General features: G+C 55.2%; 1 protein-coding gene across 1 annotated transcript; it reads left to right on the top strand.

Moving 5' to 3' along the window:
- Positions 1-523: 523 nt before the first annotated feature.
- On the top strand, positions 524-19,924 carry LOC119097405 (cyclin-dependent kinase 12-like). The gene is given in 16 exon segments (XM_037220448.1): positions 524-824; positions 7,757-8,324; positions 8,421-8,731; positions 10,672-10,764; positions 11,132-11,363; positions 11,533-11,953; positions 13,602-13,711; positions 14,179-14,287; positions 14,789-14,952; positions 15,228-15,424; positions 16,062-16,101; positions 16,103-16,264; positions 16,898-17,169; positions 17,567-17,713; positions 18,132-18,321; positions 19,724-19,924. Coding segments are annotated over 15 exon segments (3,162 nt in total). The 5' UTR covers positions 524-824; positions 7,757-7,802; the 3' UTR covers positions 19,916-19,924.
- The last annotated feature ends 503 nt before the right edge of the window (positions 19,925-20,427 follow it).

Genomic DNA, 20,427 nt, shown 5'->3' with positions numbered 1-20,427 from the left:
AATGTTTGACGGTCCGATTCTCAAGGGCCGTTGCGGTATCACTGCAAATACTGACCACGTGTTGGCTGTGTTGGTGACGATGTTTCCGTCCAAGATAACCTTGAAGATTAAATCCAATTTTTGTTTTGTGCCAAATTGGTACCCGATCTCACCACACAATTATAATTAACATAAAAATAGCGCTTTACTATTGACGTCATTTTCTTTAAAAACTTCCGAAGAATTCGATTCTGGTCAGCTGGTTGTTCATAACTTAATAGCATGTATTTTTTTCGCATCTTAAACATCAAAAATATCATGCTATTAATACCCAGAGCTAAGGCACGAAGCTCTCGAACGTCGAATGTCCTCAGAATCCGATGTGATACACCTGCATTGAAGGAGATAATTGTGCGCAATTTTGCGGAAACTAATTATGTGTTTTTGTCTTTAAATCAGTTAAAATGTGTTAGCTGTAATCACATTTTACGGCATGGATCGCTTTTCTCCAACGTGCTCGCGTTCGTCGCATTTGCATCTGGCCCTTCCAGCACTGCCGCGTTGGTTTGTAGAATTTCACGCGAGTGCAGCTGATTGGAGCGCACAACATGGAGGGATGAAATACAGATAGCTGACGGAAATGTTAGTTTTGGCCAGTGGATTGGCCACCTATGCGTAATGACGATTATGGGCTATCAGGGCGTTACGAAGTATGAGCTCCAAGGGGCAGGTGCTCGGAGATAATCGCTAGACAGTGGACCTGCACCGGCCGAGAGTGGTTGGGTGTTTGTGTTCAGGGCCGTTGTTCTGCCTTTATTAGGCGGTTCACGGTTTGCATCCCTCAGGTAAGTAAAAAAGTGCCTTTATTTTTATGTTTGCAGCGGCATCTGTATGACTGCCCATCCGCATCCGTCGGTAGTAACATGTATGGTGGATGCGCGTCATGATTGTATGTTTTTGCTGCATGTCCGGGGTGGTCCACGTACAAGATTATGATCCTGGGGACGTTGTTGGCAAATTTTTAATCAACGAAGTTTCTAGGTACTGTATTAGGTCATGGAGCTCAAAGGACCTCATTGTCGTCACATGGGACATGGCTAGATGTCATATATTGCTGTTCATGTATGACAGTCTGCATTATATCCCTCTGCTGTATGCTTATATATATATATATATATATATATATATATATATATATGTATATATATTTATGTCTACAAAATATTTAGCCACTCTGCTGGACACATACAGACAATTGGTGCTCAGAACCTTTCATCTGCATGCATTCATCTTGAGTCTAAATTGTCCTGAATTTTTTAGTTATCTTTCTGGGGAAAGATTGGAGTATATTTGCCTGAGATGCCTTTTCAAGCATCATAATTTGGGGCAGGATTGATTCTTTCACCACATGAATTGAACATGACAATGCACCATATTGTGAGTGCTCAGATTAAAGCATGCATGTGCCTAGATTGTTGCTGATGTCTGCTGCCTCAGACCTGTGCAGTGTAACATTTTTATGTCACAGGCTGGCATGCATTGATATATTATTTCTGCATAGATTGAATTTCTCAAAAATAGCTGCAAAAATATGTTTGTTTATCCTGGAAGAGCTATTTTCCAAAATGTTTTGGTTGCATACCGATGATCACAGAATAGTTAAGTATTGTTTTGCTGTTCTTTGTGATCTGCCAGCATAATAACCCTGTAACTTGCACTTTGCACTTCATGATGTTTGCATTTTTAAGGGCTTTTCAAGCCTGTGTGCCCAATCTGGCAAGCTCATTATAGTGTGTTGCATCATGTTTCATTTGCTTGCTCCAGGTCTCCCCAGGCTCCAGGCTCCAGGTCTGATTTTATTTAGTTGGGTACTGATTTGTACCCTATCACTGATAATGGAAGGCAGTTCCATTGACTAATTGCCCTAATGCTACATACGCAATGCATAGGAATTATTACTACTCATTTTTATCAAGATTTCATTACTCAAACCTTTTTGAGTAGGTGGACTTCTAAGACCAAAGCTCATGCTGAGCAGAACATGTTGTTGGAGCTTTGACCTCTGCCATCAGATCATGCAGTTCCAGGTTAATGATAGAATTTGGTGGCCAATCTGGTGGTGAGTTCTGATGTCACATGGTACAGTTGCTTTCACGGCCTGCAAGGTGCACCTCTCAAGGGTAAGCAGTGAATGTTGAGAGTGGCTCGTATCAACTCCACTCCATGATGGGTCAATGGATGGGAAGGCTGATGCCTCTAACTAATGAAGCTATCAGGATGGAATTTTGGGATGGCTGGCTAACTTCAAGAGGTGTCCATTTGTTGATCTTCCAGATGCTTAAGGGAAAAGATGGTCAGTTCCTGGTAAGAGATGCTATTGATCATTTGGTATACTGTGAACAGATAACCTAGGATACCAATGCCTTCAGAATAGAAATAAGAGCTTGGGCTTGCTGAGGGTGTTTTGAAGAAGATGTCTTTTTACTCCAGAAGCTCCTCTCTGCACTTTTTCTACCAGCCATTTACAGACACATGACCTACATGGAGGGAGATTCACAATGGCTCCCTTGCTGCCAAGCAGTTTTGTTCAACAGTGGAGGCTGGATTGGCTGTTATTGGAACATTAGGAAAATATGTTGCTGGGTTGAAACAGGGTGTTTGGGTGAACAATTTGACAGGTTAAGTTTCAGTGACACTTGTGGCTTGGACAGATGGAAACCATAGATTAAAAATTGGTCTGGGTGTCTAAGTGCCTTTAAGTGCTGCCATAACACTTGCTCCATGATTTCATACTGGCTTATGCCTTGACCAGAAATCAGTCAATCAATCTTGTGTTCTTGCAACCTCTTCATTGTGGCTGTTCTGTCTGTGCATCAAGCATTATAGATGTGTGCATACACATGCGCACACATGCGCAGATTGTGGCAACGAAATGCATGCATGTGATGCTTTGTCACAAATCAGTATGTTGGAGTGATTGCTGAGCTCACTGGATACAGGAACTCGGCCCCGCAGGTCTCAATACAGCGGGAGGAGACCAATTCCATATAGAAGCAGCCGGGAAGGCAAAGCTCCTGTGGGCTATCTTCTATCTCTGCACACACCCTGGGCAGCCCTAAAAGCTGATCGACGGTTCCATGTGTGACATGCTTGGCACTGCACCGTTGCAGAGCACGCAATCTCTCAGAGATATCAGTGAGTGTGACATGTGTATGGTTACATGTATAGATGCCAGGTTCTGTTGTATTGCAGCTCATCAAATTTTTGCTGTCTTACCTCATCTAAGAAAACTACATTGCAAAACAATCAGAGCGTAAATCACATTCAAAATAAAGATAACTTGGTATGTGAAGATGGCCACAGTTTTTGATTCATGTAGCTTCAAGCTAATTTTACAGCAGAGCTCATGTTTTTAAAGCATTTGTGATAGGCACTTTTAGCACTGGTTTCAACTTTGCTTTCAGTGCTGTGCCATTGGAATGAGGTGGATGTGCCTTAAGATTTGTGTCATTTGTAACAGCTGACATTGGCCATGGCATCAAGCAGTTTTTGGAATGACAAGATCAGCTACAGCATGAGGGGGCCTTAAATTGCTGTTTTTGGGTTTGTTGTAATATTCTTATCACATCATTGGGACTTGGCTTCACAAAAACATTCTGCATGTTCTGTTGCCCCAATATAACACAACTTTCTGAGTCTGTGATGAATGCTGATGCATAGATGAAATTCAAAAACCATCTGGTTACTGCTGCAAGCTATTCAGTTAAAACTGATCATGGCAGAAAAGTGAATTCCCAAAACATTGTGACATGTGAACACACCAGGCAAGAGTGATCATACAAAAAGATCTTCTGTCTGTAATGCCAACATCTCACCTTGATTGCTATGCATAGTCCTCATGATCTGATATTCATGTGTAATCATACAGTCTGTGTTGATGTAGCAAGAGCTCCAATTTTACAAATGATATTGTACAGTAGCTTTGGTTTCCAGCCTTTGATTTATATGGATTTTTTTGGACTGTCAAATGTCAAATTACTTGAGTTGAGAGCTGCTGACCATAGCTGGATTTGGCTTTGGTTTTGATCTTTCAAAGATCAAAGCCACTGGCTTCAGCTTTGGCTCAGAGATGGCATTGTCTTGGCTTCAAATTTGATTTCAATCCCAGAACTCTGATGTTGTCACTATGCCTGGCACTGATGCATATATCATGATACAATTGAGATAACTGGAGGACACAGGGATTCCTTGCTAAATGCAAACATCCCTCTCTGTCAGTTATGAAACTTCACTCTGACCTCCAAACCTTGCCCCTTCATCGAACCTGCACCAAAGCAGCAGGTAGTTTAAATTTGCATGATGCATTTCATTTTAGGATGTACTATCTGTGTGGCTACATACCATTACCATTTGGGTAGAACCAGGGTCTCAGAGCAAAATTTAAATATGTTTTGTATGGCATACTTGTCATCTGATTTACTTCATCTCAGAATATTCACTCACTATGTCACCAACATCTTTCCCTCCAGTGCATTAGAGCTGAGTATCAGACTCATGTATATGTATTTTTCAGATTTAGTTTGAACAATTTGAATGGATATATTTCTTGGAGCTGGCCTCATGCTAAGCAGTGCTTATTCCATGAGCCATTGACTGCTATCACCAGGTCGTGAAATTCCAGGTCAATGCCATATTGTGGTGGCAAAAGTTCAATGTGCCACCTTGCTTGGCATGGTCTGTCCTGCCCTGTGACGCGACATGACCTTTTGTGTGTCTGCTGCCACAGACCGTTTCATTCCAGGCTAAATAGCGAGTGCTTCAAGGGACTCAAACCCATCTTGTCACAGATGGGTGGATAGTAAGGCAGATGCTTTAACCAACTAAGATCATGGGGGGGGGGGGGCAGGGGGTGGATGATAAGGCAGGTGCGCTATCCAACTAAGCTATTAGGATGGACAAACACAATGACAAGTTGGGTGAGGGGGTATGCTTGGAGCAGGTGTAGGCATAACTATTTATGTGTCATCTCTCTCAAATTTCCTTTTGTTTCCCTTGCCATGGTTGACATAGCAAAGGTGGAATGAGATGTGCCCCTCACCCACATTCCTATTTGGAGGAGTCAAGCACCATCCCACCTTTAGAACAGGCATGGCCTTGGCTACCTTACACTGTGCTGAAGTTAAGTAATTGTTAGTGTGATGTATTGATAAGCATGGTCGCCATGATGTTGACATGCCAGATCAATAAAACAAACATGTGTTCTCCATATGGTAGGCTGTCAGTACAGTTTTTGTGGTAAATACTGGGATGTGCATTCATGCTTAAGGTCATGCTGTGATTTGGGCACAATCTGCTGGGCAGCTGTCCACCATGTGCTGGTACATGAATGTGATTGCAGTAATGATTTTATGCACCATATAATGAATGAGATGAATGTGTTACTGAATTGGATTAAGTTATTATATGACTGGAATTGTTCATATGATTGGCCATGCCATGTATTTTGACATGTTATGTTTTGTGCTGCACTTTGAAGCAATAAAGATAAATTTATTTGCTGCATCCTCAACCTTGAAGCAATTGCTGACTCATTTCAGCAGCATTGGGCAAAAGCTTCATATTGTACAGTTTGTTTTTGCAGAGTATTTAGGTCTCAGCCAGCACTAGGACAGGGAGCATCAAGCTACAACTGTACTGTATCAGCATGGTAATTTACAAAGTAGCTAGTTATTGCATGCCTGGCAAAAGACAAATTGGCTGCATGAAATATTTACAATACCTTAAGACTTACCAATAGGGTTTTTCATTCAGCATCCATTTAACATGTCTTCCATATATCCACCCTGCATTAGTTTAGATCCCAAAATATAGATATGTGCCATTTTCTGTGGGCTTTGAATTGTCTGCAGATGTTCTTCTTCACTATAATTTTCAAGATCATGATCACGGGTGGGGCTCAGTGTCTGTTCCCACTGTTTTCCCTCCCAGCCATTTCCCTTACTGATTTGTTCAGCCCTCTTGGTATTAACCTATGCCATGTAGATGTTGACAAAATGCTTTGAAAATAAAATAGCGAGAACCCAAGGCCATGATGGAAATTGCAGTTGTTGCTCCTCCCCTCCTCCGGAAGCCTTTCTTGTAGCGGAGGCACTTAATGAATGTTTTGCTGTAAAAATCTGAAAATGTAGTCAACATAGTGTTACCACTCTATTTTTGACTTGCATAAGCTATGCGGAAATTGTGTAGGACATTACCAAAGGTGGCCACACCACCCCAGAGAGGAACATTTGTTCCTCAACATGTGCTTGGTTAATTGGTCAGTTTGGCCATCCCAAAGACATTTACAAAGTAAACTCAGAATGGCACAGCACAGGTGTGACACACTGTGCATGCCTGTATGCAGTTGAATAGCAGAATATGAAAAGCTTAACTGCTATGCGGCTGGGAAATCAGAGGTAAAGGGTTTGATTCCTCGCGGTGGCCGCCCTTCCTGCCAGGGTGAGAGGCAGGCGACGCCATATAGCCTCAGCAGCTGAGTGCGTCGTAAAGCCTCAGTGGCACACACACACAATAGCTGAACATGTCTCATACAAATTATATACGCCTGCAACTTTGCTGACCTATGGCAGGTAAAAGTCAGTCCAAGGCTGGGAGCAAACAGAGCCTACTGCTACGTTCGATATCACGCAACAGCTGCATAACTATTTGCAGATGTTGGGTGTTAAAATTTCAGATGTGATGAAACAACAGAATGTTTTACGAAACTACATTTTTTAGATGTTTGCTTATACAATAACACTTGAAATTATGATTATGACTGATTCCTTTGAGCTTGTGTCAGGTACGAAGGCCAGATTTAGGTGAAAATAACCTGCTTTAGTATTTGAAAACTTGCTTTATGAGTGGTTTTGAGGTTCATTTCTAGTAATTGGACTACGAGTGTATTATTTCGGTATGTATTATGATAATGTGTATTATAATGATGTTTGTGTATCTTAGATGTGTAGTATTTTTTCTTGATGGAGGTCGGGAGAGGTCACTGAACTGAAATGACCTCAATCCACCTTTTACTAGGAGTAGTGTGCCACCTAGTGTAGTACCTGGCCCTGGTTGTAAATTCAAACATCAGAATAATCCCGAAGACTTTTGGTCAGTTTACCCTCTAAACGGTAAGTATTGTCACGGACATAATATGAGCACCAGTGGCTGTTTGCTTGTGATATGTATGTAGGTTCAGGCTGGTTGCGTGAGAAGATCTGAGAACACTGCGGACGTAGACTTGGATTTTCACCTTGTGTGACCTTATTGAACCCAAAGGTCACCACCTAGATACCTCGAAATATGATGCCAGTGAGATCCAGCGGGCTACGAGTCAAATTCAGCAACTGTAACTTGTTCAGCCCTGTTCGGGTTAATAACTCTCGAGCATACCATTGTCGTAAGCTAAATCCTTTGCTAAAGGAAGAAAGCAAATCGGTGTGCTATCTAGCCCTATCTAACAATACCACTCTTTTTCTGATCATGTTTTGTGATGCCGCGTGCTTACCTGGGTAGCCCCCGGGGTGCCCAGGTCGGGAATGCACGTCTGGCGGTGGCCTCTGGCCCGCCGGCCGTGTGTTGCATCCCCCGCCCGCCATGTGACAGCCTCTGACACTGCCAGCCGTGTGTTGCGTCCCCCGCCCGCCATGTGACATTCTCTGACACCGACGGCCATATGTGTTGCAGCCTCCGCCCGCCATGTGACATTCTCTGACACCGACGGCTATATGTGTTGCAGACCCCGCCTGCCATGCGGCAGCCCGCTTAGCGTGCGGGCTGCGAGTATGATGAACGGCAAGCCGCTGGTAGAGTATTCGGACGTGTCATCGGAGGCGCTGAGCGAGCCTGAAGCGGGTGAAATTCAGAGTGACGACACGCTGCTCGAGCTTAGCGACGGCGAGCTGTCGCCGGTGGCGCCGCGCCGCCGGCCACGCCGCCGCCGCAACCGCCGGCCGCCGCCGCCGCCGCCCTCGCCACCGCCGCAGCCGTTGATCGAGCCGCCGCCGCTGTCGCCGCCGCCGCTGACGCCATCCCCACCACCGCCGCCGCCGCCACCGCCGCCGGCGCCGTCCAGCTTCGGCCACGACATGCCCGGCTCGCCGAACGGCACCGGGCGCTATCGCGCGCGCGACAAGAAGAAGAAGAAGAAGCGCGACAAGGAGCGCGCCGGCCGCAAGAAGAAGCGGCGCCACCGGTACGCGGACGGCACCGACGGCCGCCTGCCGAGTGCCAGTCCCATTTCGTCGGCGGACGAAGCGGTGGGCGGCCGGGACGGCAGTGTGACAGTGAACCGAGCGCCGCCGCCGGCGCCCAAGGCGGCGGCGCGCCGCAGGGCCGCCATTGGCCCCGCCAGCCCGCTCAGTCCGGCCTCGGACGGCCTGGCCGGCTCGCCCAACGGCGAGCGGACCCACGGCCGCCGCACTGCCCGCGACGCGCGTGACGTGCGCGACGCACGTGACGCTCGTGACGCTCGTGACTTTCGTGACATGCGTGACGCGCGCGATACGCCGCCGCGGGGTGCGCGCACACCGCCGTCGCCGTCGCCTCCACCCCAGGAAAACAGCAAGTGGGCGAGCCGCGGTCGACCTCACACGCCGCCGCCGCCGCCGCCGGTCGAGAAGCGGCGCAAATCGCGCTCACGTAGCCGTGAGCGCGACCGGCGGCGGCGCCACAGCCCACGGAGTCGCAGCAGGAGCTACAGCAGATCGCCCAGGTAGGCGGCGCAATGCCGCGCTGGCTCCTGGTTGGAGCGATGGATGCATGGTGGGCAAACTGTTGTAAAGATGGCTCTACTGAATAGCTAGCGGGGCCATTGTGAAGCGTGTGAAGTGGAGGATTCAGCGCATTGTTTTCAGATCCTGGCCCGCAAGCTGTTGTGAGATCTTCTAGGCGGGAACTATGATGTCGCTTGACGTTGATATTACGGTCGTATGTTTCCAATCACGCTCGTCCGTGTTGTTGATGTACTTTCACTGCCCCCCCCCCCCCCCCCAAACCGGTGGAACGTTGCGCCGTTGCCTGCATGTGTTTCCCGGTGTGGCTCACCTCCGATCCTTCATGCCCTCCACACCAGTTGTAGCCCTCCCTGTCGTCGGCGGCGCCGCCACCAGCGCCATCGCGACTCGCCTCTGCCCACGCCTACCGACCGGCGAGACGGACCCTTCGCGATCCCCAGCCTGCCGGCCGCGCCGCCGCCTCCTCCTCTGCCGCCGCCGCCGCCGCCGATGCTGGCGCCTCCACCGCCGCCCCGACTCGTGCAGCCGCCGCGGGCCCCACGGCTGCCGCCGGTGCTGCCGCTGTGGTGTGCGTCGCCGTCGCTGCTGCTTCCGCCGCGGCCGCCGCCGGTGGTGGGCACCGAGCCGTGGTGGCCGCTGCCACTGGCCAGCCGGCTGGTCAGTTACAGCGACAGCAGTGTTGACTGCTCGCCGGAGGCGGTGGCCGGCGAACCCGAGCCGGGGCCACTGCACCGGCTGCTGGAACTGGCCCAGCTGCTGATGGCAGCGCCCGGCCGGCCGGCGGCCGCGGCACCGGCACCGCAGGGCCGGCCGCACGGCTCAGCGACGGCGGCGGTCAGGAGAGCGCGGCCGCGCCCGCCGCCCGGCGACGAGCAACTGGCGCGGACGGGGACCGGACCCGGCCACCCGCCTCAGGAGTCTCCGCATCGGCAAGCTCAGCAGCGGCCTGCGGTGACGGCGGTGTCGGACTGCCATCCGCTCAAGCAACCATTTGTGCAGCAGCAGCCGGTGGTGACGGTGGGATATGACCCCGCTCACGTGTCAGAACGGACGCGGCAGCAACTCTCGGTAACGGCTCAGGGGGCCGGCTCCAAGTGCCTTCCGGTGCCACAACGTACGGCGCAGCAGCAGACGGTGGCGACAGCGCGGCCTCGAGACGACCCGCAGAAGCAGCCGGCACTGCTGCAGCAGCAGGTGACGATGGCGGGGTCCAACTGCCTCTCGCTGCAGCAGCCGGTGACGTCGGCGGGATTCGGTCAGCTTCCGTCGCAGCCGTCGACGTCGCAACAGCAGCACAAGAGCGCTGTGCCTATCTGGACCGGCTGGCCTGCTCCTAGTGACCAGCGGTCAAGTGAGGGCCTCCTGACGGAGCGAGCGACCGTAGTGGGGCTCGGCACCAGCCGGTCCTACCTGAACTGGCTCAACCAGCAGCAGCAGCAGCAGACGATGGCTGCAGCGTCTCCAGCCAGCCGTGTGCTCGTGGGGCAGACCAGTCAGCAGCAGCAGCAGCAGCAGCAGCCGGCGGCGACGGCAGTACTGGGGGCGGCCCTGCTCCCGCTGAAGCAGCAGCAGACGCAGGCGTGGGCTGCCGCGCTGACCGAGCCCATCTCGTGCCTTCCTGAGTCCCGCACAAGGTATCCTCGCCCTGCACGTGCTCCTTCCTGTCTTGCCTGCGTCACCCAGTGCGCTTGCCTCTGGATTGGGGTGTCGGGATGGTAGTGTGGGCACTACTTGTGGCATGTAATGTTTTGACAGGTGAATTTTGCGCTCTCCGGTTGGATGGAGTTTGTATTTGCTAAACAAAGGTCATTGTGACTGTTTGCAGTCACCGTGTGCCTCACTTATATTGTGTGTGCTCGCGATCAGTGGGCCCGGCATTGGCATGTGTTGTTCTGACCACCGAATGGGGCCACTTCAGGCATAAGAAGAATTACTCCAGGTCACGAAGTCGGAGTCCGGTCAGGTCTAAAAAGACCTCCAGGTGCTCCCCGTACAGCCGAAAACGTTCAAGGTGAGTGAAACCTGTAGTTTTCACCCGTTTTGGTGAACCGGGTTCTCTCGGCTGTCCTGACATGGTGGCGGCGGTGGCGTGCCGTGAGCTGACATTGGACAGTGCCTACAACTTAAGCATTGGGGTAGCGTCATGTGCCGTACTGGAACTGTGGTGCTCCAACTGCCCTTGCTGTCTCCTTTCCCACAATGGTGGTACATCGTCGCGGCAGGCGCGCTCCATTCCTTCCGTCACTCACTGCGCTTTGTTCGATTAGGTCACCGTACACAGCACCCCGTCGCCCCCCTCCCCCTCCCCCCTCTCGCACACACATTGTCCGGATTTCGCCGTGGCTTCGGCCCGCCTCTGACTCCGCGCCGGCCGACAGGCGGCGCTCGCGCTCGCGGTCCCGCTCGCCCTCCAGCTCGGGCCGGTACCACGGCGGCCGCCACAGTCCGGCGCAGCCGGCGCGCCGCACTACGCCCTCCGCCAAGCAGCTGACAGCCGAGGCCAAGATGTCGCAGACTTCGCTCTTCGCTGAGCTGGTCAAGCAGAAGAAGATCCGCGAAAAAGCAGTCAGGATGCCGTTCTTCCAACGCGACCGGCCGCCGGATACTAAGGTGACGTTTGGGGCGAGTCGGACTTGTTTAGCGTATTCGCGCGGGAGCCGGGGGCGTTGTTGTTCGATAGCGCCAGTAGGCGTATGGTTGGCTTTATGTTCGCACCTGGCGTATATCAGTGTGTATCAGACGGCATCGTTTCGATCGCAGCCGCTTTATTCGCCGGCAGGAGAAGGAGAACATGTACCCGGACCAGGACGTGATAGAGGTGAGCCCTCCGCCGCCACCGGCGCCGCCACCACCCACCGCCGCCGAGCTGGACCAGGTGGACCGCAAGGGGACGTCGCCGGCCCCGACGCCCGCTCCGGCTCCGGCTCCGGCTCCGGCTCCGGCTCTGGCTCCGGCTCTGGCCTCAGTCCCGGCTGCAGCCCCGGCTGCGGCTCCAGCTCCGGCCCCGGCGGCGGCGGTGGCGGTGAAGCCGGCGGCTAACAGCGGCCGACCGAGCCTCACCAAGCTGCCCATGCCACCGGGCGTGGCGGCCGACCAGCTGGAGGTGATCGACTCGTCGCCGGAGGCGTACTCGCCGGAGCCGGAGCCGGAGCCGCGCCGCGCCTTCGACCGGCTCATCCGCGACCTGCCCATGCCGCCCGGTTAGTGGCCGTCTCGTGGCTGGCGCATGGCGCGCTGTGAGCTCCCTCTGGCGCGGCCGGAGGGATGTGTCCGGCTGGGGCCCGCCCATGCCTCCGGCCGGCAGATGTGTTGGCCGTCGACTCCTTGTGACTCCTGACCTGGGTCGTGGCCCGACCCATTGGCCCTGTTTTCCGGCTGTAGTTGGGTTGTGATGCGTCTTGCTCATGTGACCTGGAGAGTGTCTGTCTCGTATTCTGAGTTACCCGTGTCCCCTAGTCAGTGTCTGTGGTGCTGTGGCCTGCCTCGCTCGTTTCTCACCCTCGGATAGGTTTCCCTGCGGTCTATTTCGGGATTTTGCCGCTTCAGATTTTGATGGGTAAGTGGCTAGTTGTAGATGTTATTCGGGCCGTGTTTCGCGCAGTGTTGGTCTCGTGAGGACGGGTCAGTGTCATTGTTTAAGTTAAGTCGAAGCTAGGGAATTTCAGGCTCCTTAAGGGGATTGACACCTGAGAAGCTTGCCCTCAGAACATTGTATTGGATGTCGTAGATTTAGTTTGTTGTCAAAATTAAAATGGGCTATGTTTGCGGCGCGTGACCACAACCCGACCACGTCCCATTTAATGTCCAGGTATTGCTCGTTCAGGGCCACCATCAGAGAGTTGTCAACAGTGGAATCCATCTGATCGTTGCTCATGGGCATTAGTGTGATGTGTTCGAGACCAGTGTCTAGGTTTGTCTTTTGGATTTTTACATATGACTGGAAATGCGAGATTAATTTTGCCGAAGGAATGAATTCTGCGTCCAAAGAACTGTCCAGAGTGTGCACTGCTGCCCCGTGATGTTAAGCTTGGGCGCTGATGTTTTTTTCTGTGATGGGCTCATGGTCGCGTGAAAATGTTAGAATCTGATTTTGTTGTCCATGCAGCATGCAGCGATGTGAGGAAAGCTTGGTTCCTGTATTGCTGGTGTGCTTGGACCTTGGTTTAGCTGGATACATTCTCCCATTTGGCTTCCTGGCCTCGGCATTTTGCTGTTGGAAGCCATGGGTCACCAAAGCAAAATTCTGGCGTTGCCCAGGCAACTTAACTTGTATTGAAGTAACAGCACTACCATTACAAAGATGTAATGCATGCATCACGTGACATTCTGGGCTTATGGATCCTTGCAGCGTCGTCCTTAGACGCAGCGTCGTTGTGTTGGTTTGTATTTGCGCGTCCAAGCTGCACCGGAGCTCGCTGGCCTCGTCGACCAGGCGCTGTGCACCGGCCTGTTCTTGCACGCCGGTCTGTCCTTGCGCATCGGTCTGTCCGCGCACCGGTCTGCGCGTGCCAGTCTGTCCTTGCGCGCCGGTGTGTCGTTGCGCGTCGGTCTATCTGCGCACCGGTCTGTCCTTGCGCGCCGGTCTGTCAGCGCGTCGGTCTGTCTGTGCGTGCCAGTCTGTCGTTGCGCGTCGGTCTATCTGCGCACCGGTCTGTCCCTGCGCGCCGGTCTGTTAGCGCGTCGGTCTGTCTGTGCGTGCCGGTCTGTCGTTGCGCGCCGGTCTGTTAGCGCGTCGGTCTGTCTGTGCGTGCCGGTCTGTCCTTGCGCACCGGTCTGTGTGCGCACCGGTCTGTGTGCGCACCGGTCTGCGTGCGTCCGCTGACCGAGGGCGTCACGTCCTGCCCACAGTGGTGCCGGGCACGGAGGACCTCTCGCCCGACGAGGACGGGCTCGCACTTTCGCCGGGCTCGTCGCGTCTGCCGCTGAAACGGCCCCGCATCATCCACAAACGGCGCGAGGTCGGTTGATGCTGGCCGCTGGTGACCGTCAGTGACCGCTGGTGCTTGCCGGGCGTGTGCTCCCCTCCACCGCCGCGCTCGCCCGCACTGCAGCTCGCTGTGAGCTGTGCTAGGCACGGCTGCGGCAGGGCGTGCGACGCGGGCGCTGCCGGGGACGCAGGGGATGTCATCGGGTAGCTGGGAAACCAGAGGCACGGGCTCGATTCACTACGGTGTCCGCCTGCCTGCCAGGGCGAGATCAACTCCTGACGCCGCCGACCTGCCGCTGAGTGCTCTGTCCCCCTGTCCACCCTTCTGACCCCTGGTTGACGTGTCGCCGACCTCTTTCTGGCTCATGTTGACCTCGTGACCTCGGGCAGTCCGCTGAGCGCTCTGCCTCCTTGTCCACCCTTCTGACCCATGGCTGACGTGTCGCTGACCTCTCCCTGACCCCCGCTGACCTCGTCGACCTCCACTCGTGCCGCCAGGCGGAGAGCAAGACGTGGGGAGACCGGTGTGTGGACGCGTTCGAGCTGGTGGCCCAGGTCGGCCAGGGCACCTACGGTCAAGTGTACAAGGCTAAGAACCTGGAGACGGGTATGTGTTGCGCCCAGGCAGTCCTTGTGGCTGTACTGGTGGTAGCGACCGACGGGCGGCGTTGTCGTGTCCCGCCATGTGGTGTGACGTGTGTCGCTGGGTCGTTGGAAGTTTTGCCGTGGCGCGCTGGGTGGCGTTCTGCCCCGCGTTCAGCATTCCCGCGCTGGGTGTGTTTTCGGCATGTTTCAATAGTGTGCTCTGGTCGTTGTGCTCAACAGTGGGACAGAGCTCGATTTACGGACGTTTGAACGCTGACGAGTCTGCTGGAGTACGACGAGGTAGCCGTTAAAGGACCAGTGCTGTCATGCAGACGCGACTTGGAGGGAAGGGGGATGCCTTGTTCACGTCACTGCATGTTTGTACAGGCGTGGGGCGCGTGCTGCACTCACGTTCGAACTTCGCCGCCATCCTCCGTTACCTCGAAAAACAGTCCCAGTCTTGCTTGTTTGGTGTGGATTGACACTTCGTGCTCAGGTATTCGAGTGCGGCACGTTTCCGCAGGCGAAGTAGTGGCATTGAAGAAGGTGCGATTGGAGAATGAAAAGGAGGGATTCCCAATCACAGCCGTCAGGGAGATCAAAATTCTACGGCAACTTAACCACAAAAATATAGTCAATATCAAGGAAATCGTGACGGACAAGCAGACAGCCGTCGACTTTCGGAAGGTGAGTCCAGCGCCTCGTAACCAGTGTCTGCGACGCGCGTGGTGCGTGACAGTCGTTCGTCCGACTCCTTCCAATGGATTACCCCTGTAGGGCTCTGGATATTCGACCGACAACGTGGAGTTATTGCAGTGCTCCGAGCCTTCGTGGTTCCCCTCACAAATCGTCTCCCCGGACATGGCGACATGCTGCACGGAGGTTGGTGTGGCTGGGTCCATGCTCGGGCTGTGGCCGGCTCCCGCCCCGCCTGCAACTTCATCTGACCGTTCGGTGCGCAGGACAAGGGGTCGTTCTACCTGGTGTTCGAATACATGGACCACGACCTCATGGGCCTGCTGGAGTCGGGCATGGTGGACTTCGACGAGCCGTCCAACGCCAGTATCATGCGCCAGCTGCTGGACGGCCTCAACTACTGCCACCGCAAGAACTTCCTGCACCGCGACATCAAGTGCAGCAACATCTTGCTCAACAACAAGTGAGCGCCGCCGGTTATGCTCGCCGTGCCTTCCTGGGGACGTACATGACTCGGTGCTGACTCGTGACTCGAACTCGTGACTCGCGTCGTTGCTGGACCGGCTTTTGGCAGAGAGTGACTTCGGCAAGAACTGCTGGGTGCTTTCGTGCTTGCCGCTTCAATAGGAGAGAGAGCGATGGACCCAGTAGTAATACGGAATTGGGAACGTCCTTCAATATACCAGGAAGCACCGGTTAAACGAAGTTCTAGCGCTAGATGACGATTACTTGACAGTACTCAATGCGCTTATCCCCGAGACTGTCTGCGGCGGCGGTTCTGCTAGCGCCGCTTTCGTAGCTGAACACATTGACCAGGCTTGCACTGGCCGCTGTGCAATTGGCGGTGCCGCTGGCAGCCTGCCATGCGGCATGCCTATTGTTTCTGGTCATGTAGCTGGTGCGTACAGTGTACGCATGCCGCTCCGAGGGATGTGTTCGGCCGACATGCAGACCATGCGACGCGGTGAGTCCTCCGCCGCACTGTGGGTGAATGTTGTGTTTCCGTCGCACCGACCGCGCGTTCGACCTCCGACCGCCCGGGCCATAACTGTCTCCGCTCATCGGCCCGCGTCGACTGACACCTTGTTCCGCCGCCGCAGGGGTCAGGTGAAGCTGGGCGACTTTGGTCTGGCGCGCCTCTTTCAACGCTGAGGAGTCGCGGCCGTACACCAATAAGGTGATCACGCTGTGGTACCGGCCGCCGGAGCTGCTGCTGGGCGAGGAGCGCTACGGCCCGGCCGTCGATGTCTGGAGCTGTGGCTGCATCCTCGGCGAGCTCTTCCAGAAGAAGCCACTCTTCCAGGTGCGCGGTCCGCGCCGTGCAGGCGGCCGGAGGCACATGTTTTAACGGAGGCCATGGAGACGGGCCTCGCCTGTGCTGACCCGGACTGGACGGCCCGCTGATCCGCGGACCTGCTGACCCGCCCTCGGACGGGGGGGGGGGGGTCATTCGGTGGTGACCGGGCAGTCTCGCCTCGGCAGTGGTGCGTGCGTTACGCGGCACCTGTTGTGGACCACGGCCGGCGAACGGTGCCGCTCTCACCGCCACACGTGCGGGGCCACTCGGGCCGTCTCCGGCGCGCGCTCCCCCGGTCCGCAGTCGGGATGTGGATGTGCGCGTGTGCGTGTGTGTGTGTGTGTGTGTGTGTGTGTGTGTGTGTGTGTGTGTGTGTGTGTGTGTGTGTGTGTGTGTGTGTGTGTGTGTGTGTGTGTGTGTGCGCGCGCGTGGTGCGTGCGTGCGTGCGTGCGTGCGTGCGTGCGTGCGTGCGTGCGTGCGTGCGTGTGGTGTGGTGTGTGGGTGTGTGGTGTGTGGTGTGTGTGCGTGGTGCGTGGTGCGTGGTGCGTGGTGTGTGTGTGTGTGTGTGACGCCGGCCGGGCCGACGCGCTCACGACGCCCGCCGGCGCCTCTGACGGCCCCCTCTTCCCGCTGCCGCAGGGCGCCAACGTGGAGATGGCACAGCTGGACATGATCTCGCGGCTGTGCGGCTCGCCCTGTCCGTCTGTGTGGCCGAGCGTGGTCCGGCTGCCGCTCTGGAGCACGCTCCGGCCCAAGAAGCCGTACCGGCGGCGCCTTAAGGAGGAGTTCTGGCACATGCCGTGGGCAGCGCTCAGCCTCATGGACAAGATGCTCGAGCTCGACCCGGAGCGGCGTATCTCCGCCGAGGAGGCGCTCAAGAGTCCCTGGCTCAAGAGCGTTAACCCAGACAAGTGAGCGATGCCGTTTGCCCTGAAGCCACGCGACCTTGTAAGCGTTGGGCGCAAAGTGATCGCGGTGGCCAGCGAGCCCTAGAACCCCAATCATCACCAGCATCATCGACCCTGTAGGCGTTTGCTGCTGTTTGTGTTTGTGTCTGGAACGTTCACGACCTATAGGAGGAACTTTGGCGAGTGCTGGCATGATTTGTCGGACATTTGTTTTGTCTGCACACAATGTGATCTCATGAGCGCTTGTTTTTGGCGTTACTAACGTGCATCACGCGGGGCGGCTCGTGCGGCGTGCGGTAGCACGCCGCATCTCTTCGTTGCCCGCTGTCGATCGATGCCGCCGGTGTACTTGAAACCACGGCCCGTCCGTGCCCGCTGACCGTCGCTGGCCGCGCCACAGGACGCCGCCGCCGCAGTTCCCCGTCTGGCAGGACTGCCACGAGATGTGGTCCAAGAACCGGCGTCGCCAGCTGCGTGAACAGCAGGACGACGCGCCGCGCGCCGCCGACGGCGCCCGCGACCGTGCCACCGACGCCGGCTCGACCAGGTCAGCCGCTGGAGCTGTCGGGGCAGCTCCCGGAGAGAGGGAGAGAGAGAGAGGGGGAGAGGGAGAAAGAGAGGAATATATATATATATATATATATATATATATATATATATATATATATATATAAATACATGTGATCCCGTGCTGGCTCTGTCGCGGGTCGCCCGCATTTTGGGTCCGTTGTATCCCGTTACAACTTGTTGGATGTACTAGTTATGCGGACTGAGGTTAGGGTTTGCTCTGTTTTTGCCTGGTATTACCTCGAGGCAGTGTTTTCTTAGAATTGCGGCAATCGGCCTGACTTCTCACCACATCTGTCTTCTTGGGCGTCATCGCCTGCGTACCGCGCACCTCTGCCTGTCGTCAGCGCCCCCGCGTATTCCGTGCGCTCCGCTCCTTTGACGCCGGCGGTGGGCAGGTCACGCTCAAAGCCGGAGTCGGCGCCGGCCTCGGAGAGTCAGCCGGCCTCGTCTGCCGGATCGCCGCGCTCGCCGCCGGCCGAGAGCGGCGCCGCCCGGCTGACGGCGCTACTCTCCGAGCTGCGCGCCATGGTGCGGCAGCGGCGGCCCGTCACCTGCCAACACATCACTGACATCGTCCACTGTCAGGTCAGTCACCTGCCAACACATCACTGACATCGTCCACCGTCAGGTTAGTCATCTGCCAACACATCACTGACATCGTCCACCGTCAGGTCAGTTACCTGCCACTACATCACTGACATCGTCCACTGTCAGGTTAGTCACCTGTCAACACATCACTGACATCGTCCACTGTCAGGTCAGTCACCTGCCAACACATCACTGACATCGTCCACTGTCAGGTCAGTCACCTGCCAACACATCACTGACATCGTCCACTGTCAGGTTAGTCACCTGCCAACACATCACTGACATCGTCCACTGTCAGGTCAGTCACCTGGCGACACATCACTGACATCGTCCACTGTCAGGTTAGTCACCCGCCAACACACCGCTGGCATCGTCCACTGTCAGGTTAGTCACCTGCCGACTCATCACTGACATCGGCCACTGTCAGGTTAGTCACCTGCCGACACATCACCGACATCGTCCACTGTCAGGTCAGTCGTCTGCCAACACATCACTGACATCGTCCACTGTCAGGTTAGTCGCCTGCCAACACATCACTGACATCGTCCACTGTCAGGTCCGTCATCTGCCAACGCATCACTGACATCGTCCACTGTCAGGTTAGTCACCTGCCAACACATCACTGACATCGTCCACTGTCAAGTTAGTCACCTGCCAACACATCACCGATATCGTCCACTGTCAGGTTAGTTATCTGCCAACGCATCACTGACATCGTCCACTGTCAGGTTAGTCACCTGCCAACACATCACTGACATCGTCCACTGTCAGGTTAGTCATCTGCCAACGCATCACTGACATCGTCCACTGTCAGGTTAGTCACCTGCCAACACATCACTGACATCGTCCACTGTCAAGTTAGTCACCTGCCAACACATCACCGACATCGCCCACTGTCAGGTTAGTTATCTGCCAACACATCACCGACATCGCCTACTGTCAGGTCAGTCACCGGTCAACACATCCACCGACATTGTTTGCTGCCGTGCCGATCGGCGGGCGTTATCTCACGGGCATCACTTTTTGGGACGGGGAAGGGGGTGTGTGACGAGCGTGACCGGCCCGTCTCGCTGTGTCGGCAGTGTTACGTACTGCGACCTGCCTTACTGCGACCTTACGTACTGCGACCTGCGACGTGGTGCGGTTAACGCCGGCGTTACGCAGCCGGGGTTGGAACTTTGCCGGTCGCGGTCCACCTGTCCCGGCGCCTTCGCACTGGCTAGTCTTCGGCCGTCTGTAACCCGACCCACCGGACGTTAGCCTGACGGCGGCGCTCCTCTGCGGGGGTCCTCGTCCTGTTACCGCGTTGTAACAGTGCCCACTTTGGTGCGTGCTGTTCGTCAGCGCTCCGTCGCCCTTGCGGGGACCGTCTACCCGCTCTGACGCGTCTTGTGCGCAGGTGGACGCCCCGACGCAGCGGCTGCTCGAGCCGGTGAACGCCCAGCTGCTGGTGGCAGCGTCGGCGCGTGGCCGCGAGCCCCGGCCGGACCTGGTAGTGCTGGGCCCGTCGGGTCTGGCTACGCCGCCGCTGCGGCAGGCGCTGTCGGCGCTGCTGCGACATTGCCGGCTCTCGCCGCTCGAGCGCTGCTGACCACATTCCGGCCGGCCGGCCGCGGCGCCCGGCTGTGATCGGCGCCGCGCGCGGACGCTCCCCTGCCGCGGCCGGGACGGCGCCGGAGTGGGCCGCGCGCCCCGCCGCCCCGCCGCCGCCGCTGGGTGGACGGCGAGTGCGTGGCGCTCGCGTCATTGTAGTGTTAGGATGGTTTATTATCCACAAACAATACATCTACGCTGGTGACGCTGGACGTTTAGAGGCGCTGGAGAAATCGGAGCGCGGCGTGGACGGCAGATACTGGGGAGGGAGCAGTTTTTTGAAGTACGGTGGCTGTCATTGCGAAACGTGGAGTCCATTTTGAATGAGCATCGCAATAAGCCTGCTGGCACAGAGCAGTCAGCTGTGGGCTCACAAGATGGCGGAGAAGTAAGATGATGGAGAAACTACTGACGGGAACAAACGGCTGGACTGTAAAATATGGCGCAAATCAGTAGTCAAAGTGTCCGTAGGGCCCTTTAACTAACTAGCTGCAAGGAATCGCGTCTAAT

The sequence above is a fragment of the Pollicipes pollicipes genome, unplaced genomic scaffold, assembly GCF_011947565.3.
Source record: "Pollicipes pollicipes isolate AB1234 unplaced genomic scaffold, Ppol_2.1 Scaffold_4295;HRSCAF=5057_pilon_pilon_pilon, whole genome shotgun sequence".
In the NCBI taxonomy this organism is placed as follows: Eukaryota; Metazoa; Arthropoda; class Thecostraca; order Pollicipedomorpha; family Pollicipedidae; genus Pollicipes; species Pollicipes pollicipes.
Note: the sequence above shows the minus strand (reverse complement) of the source record. Positions and strands in the feature narration are given on the sequence as shown.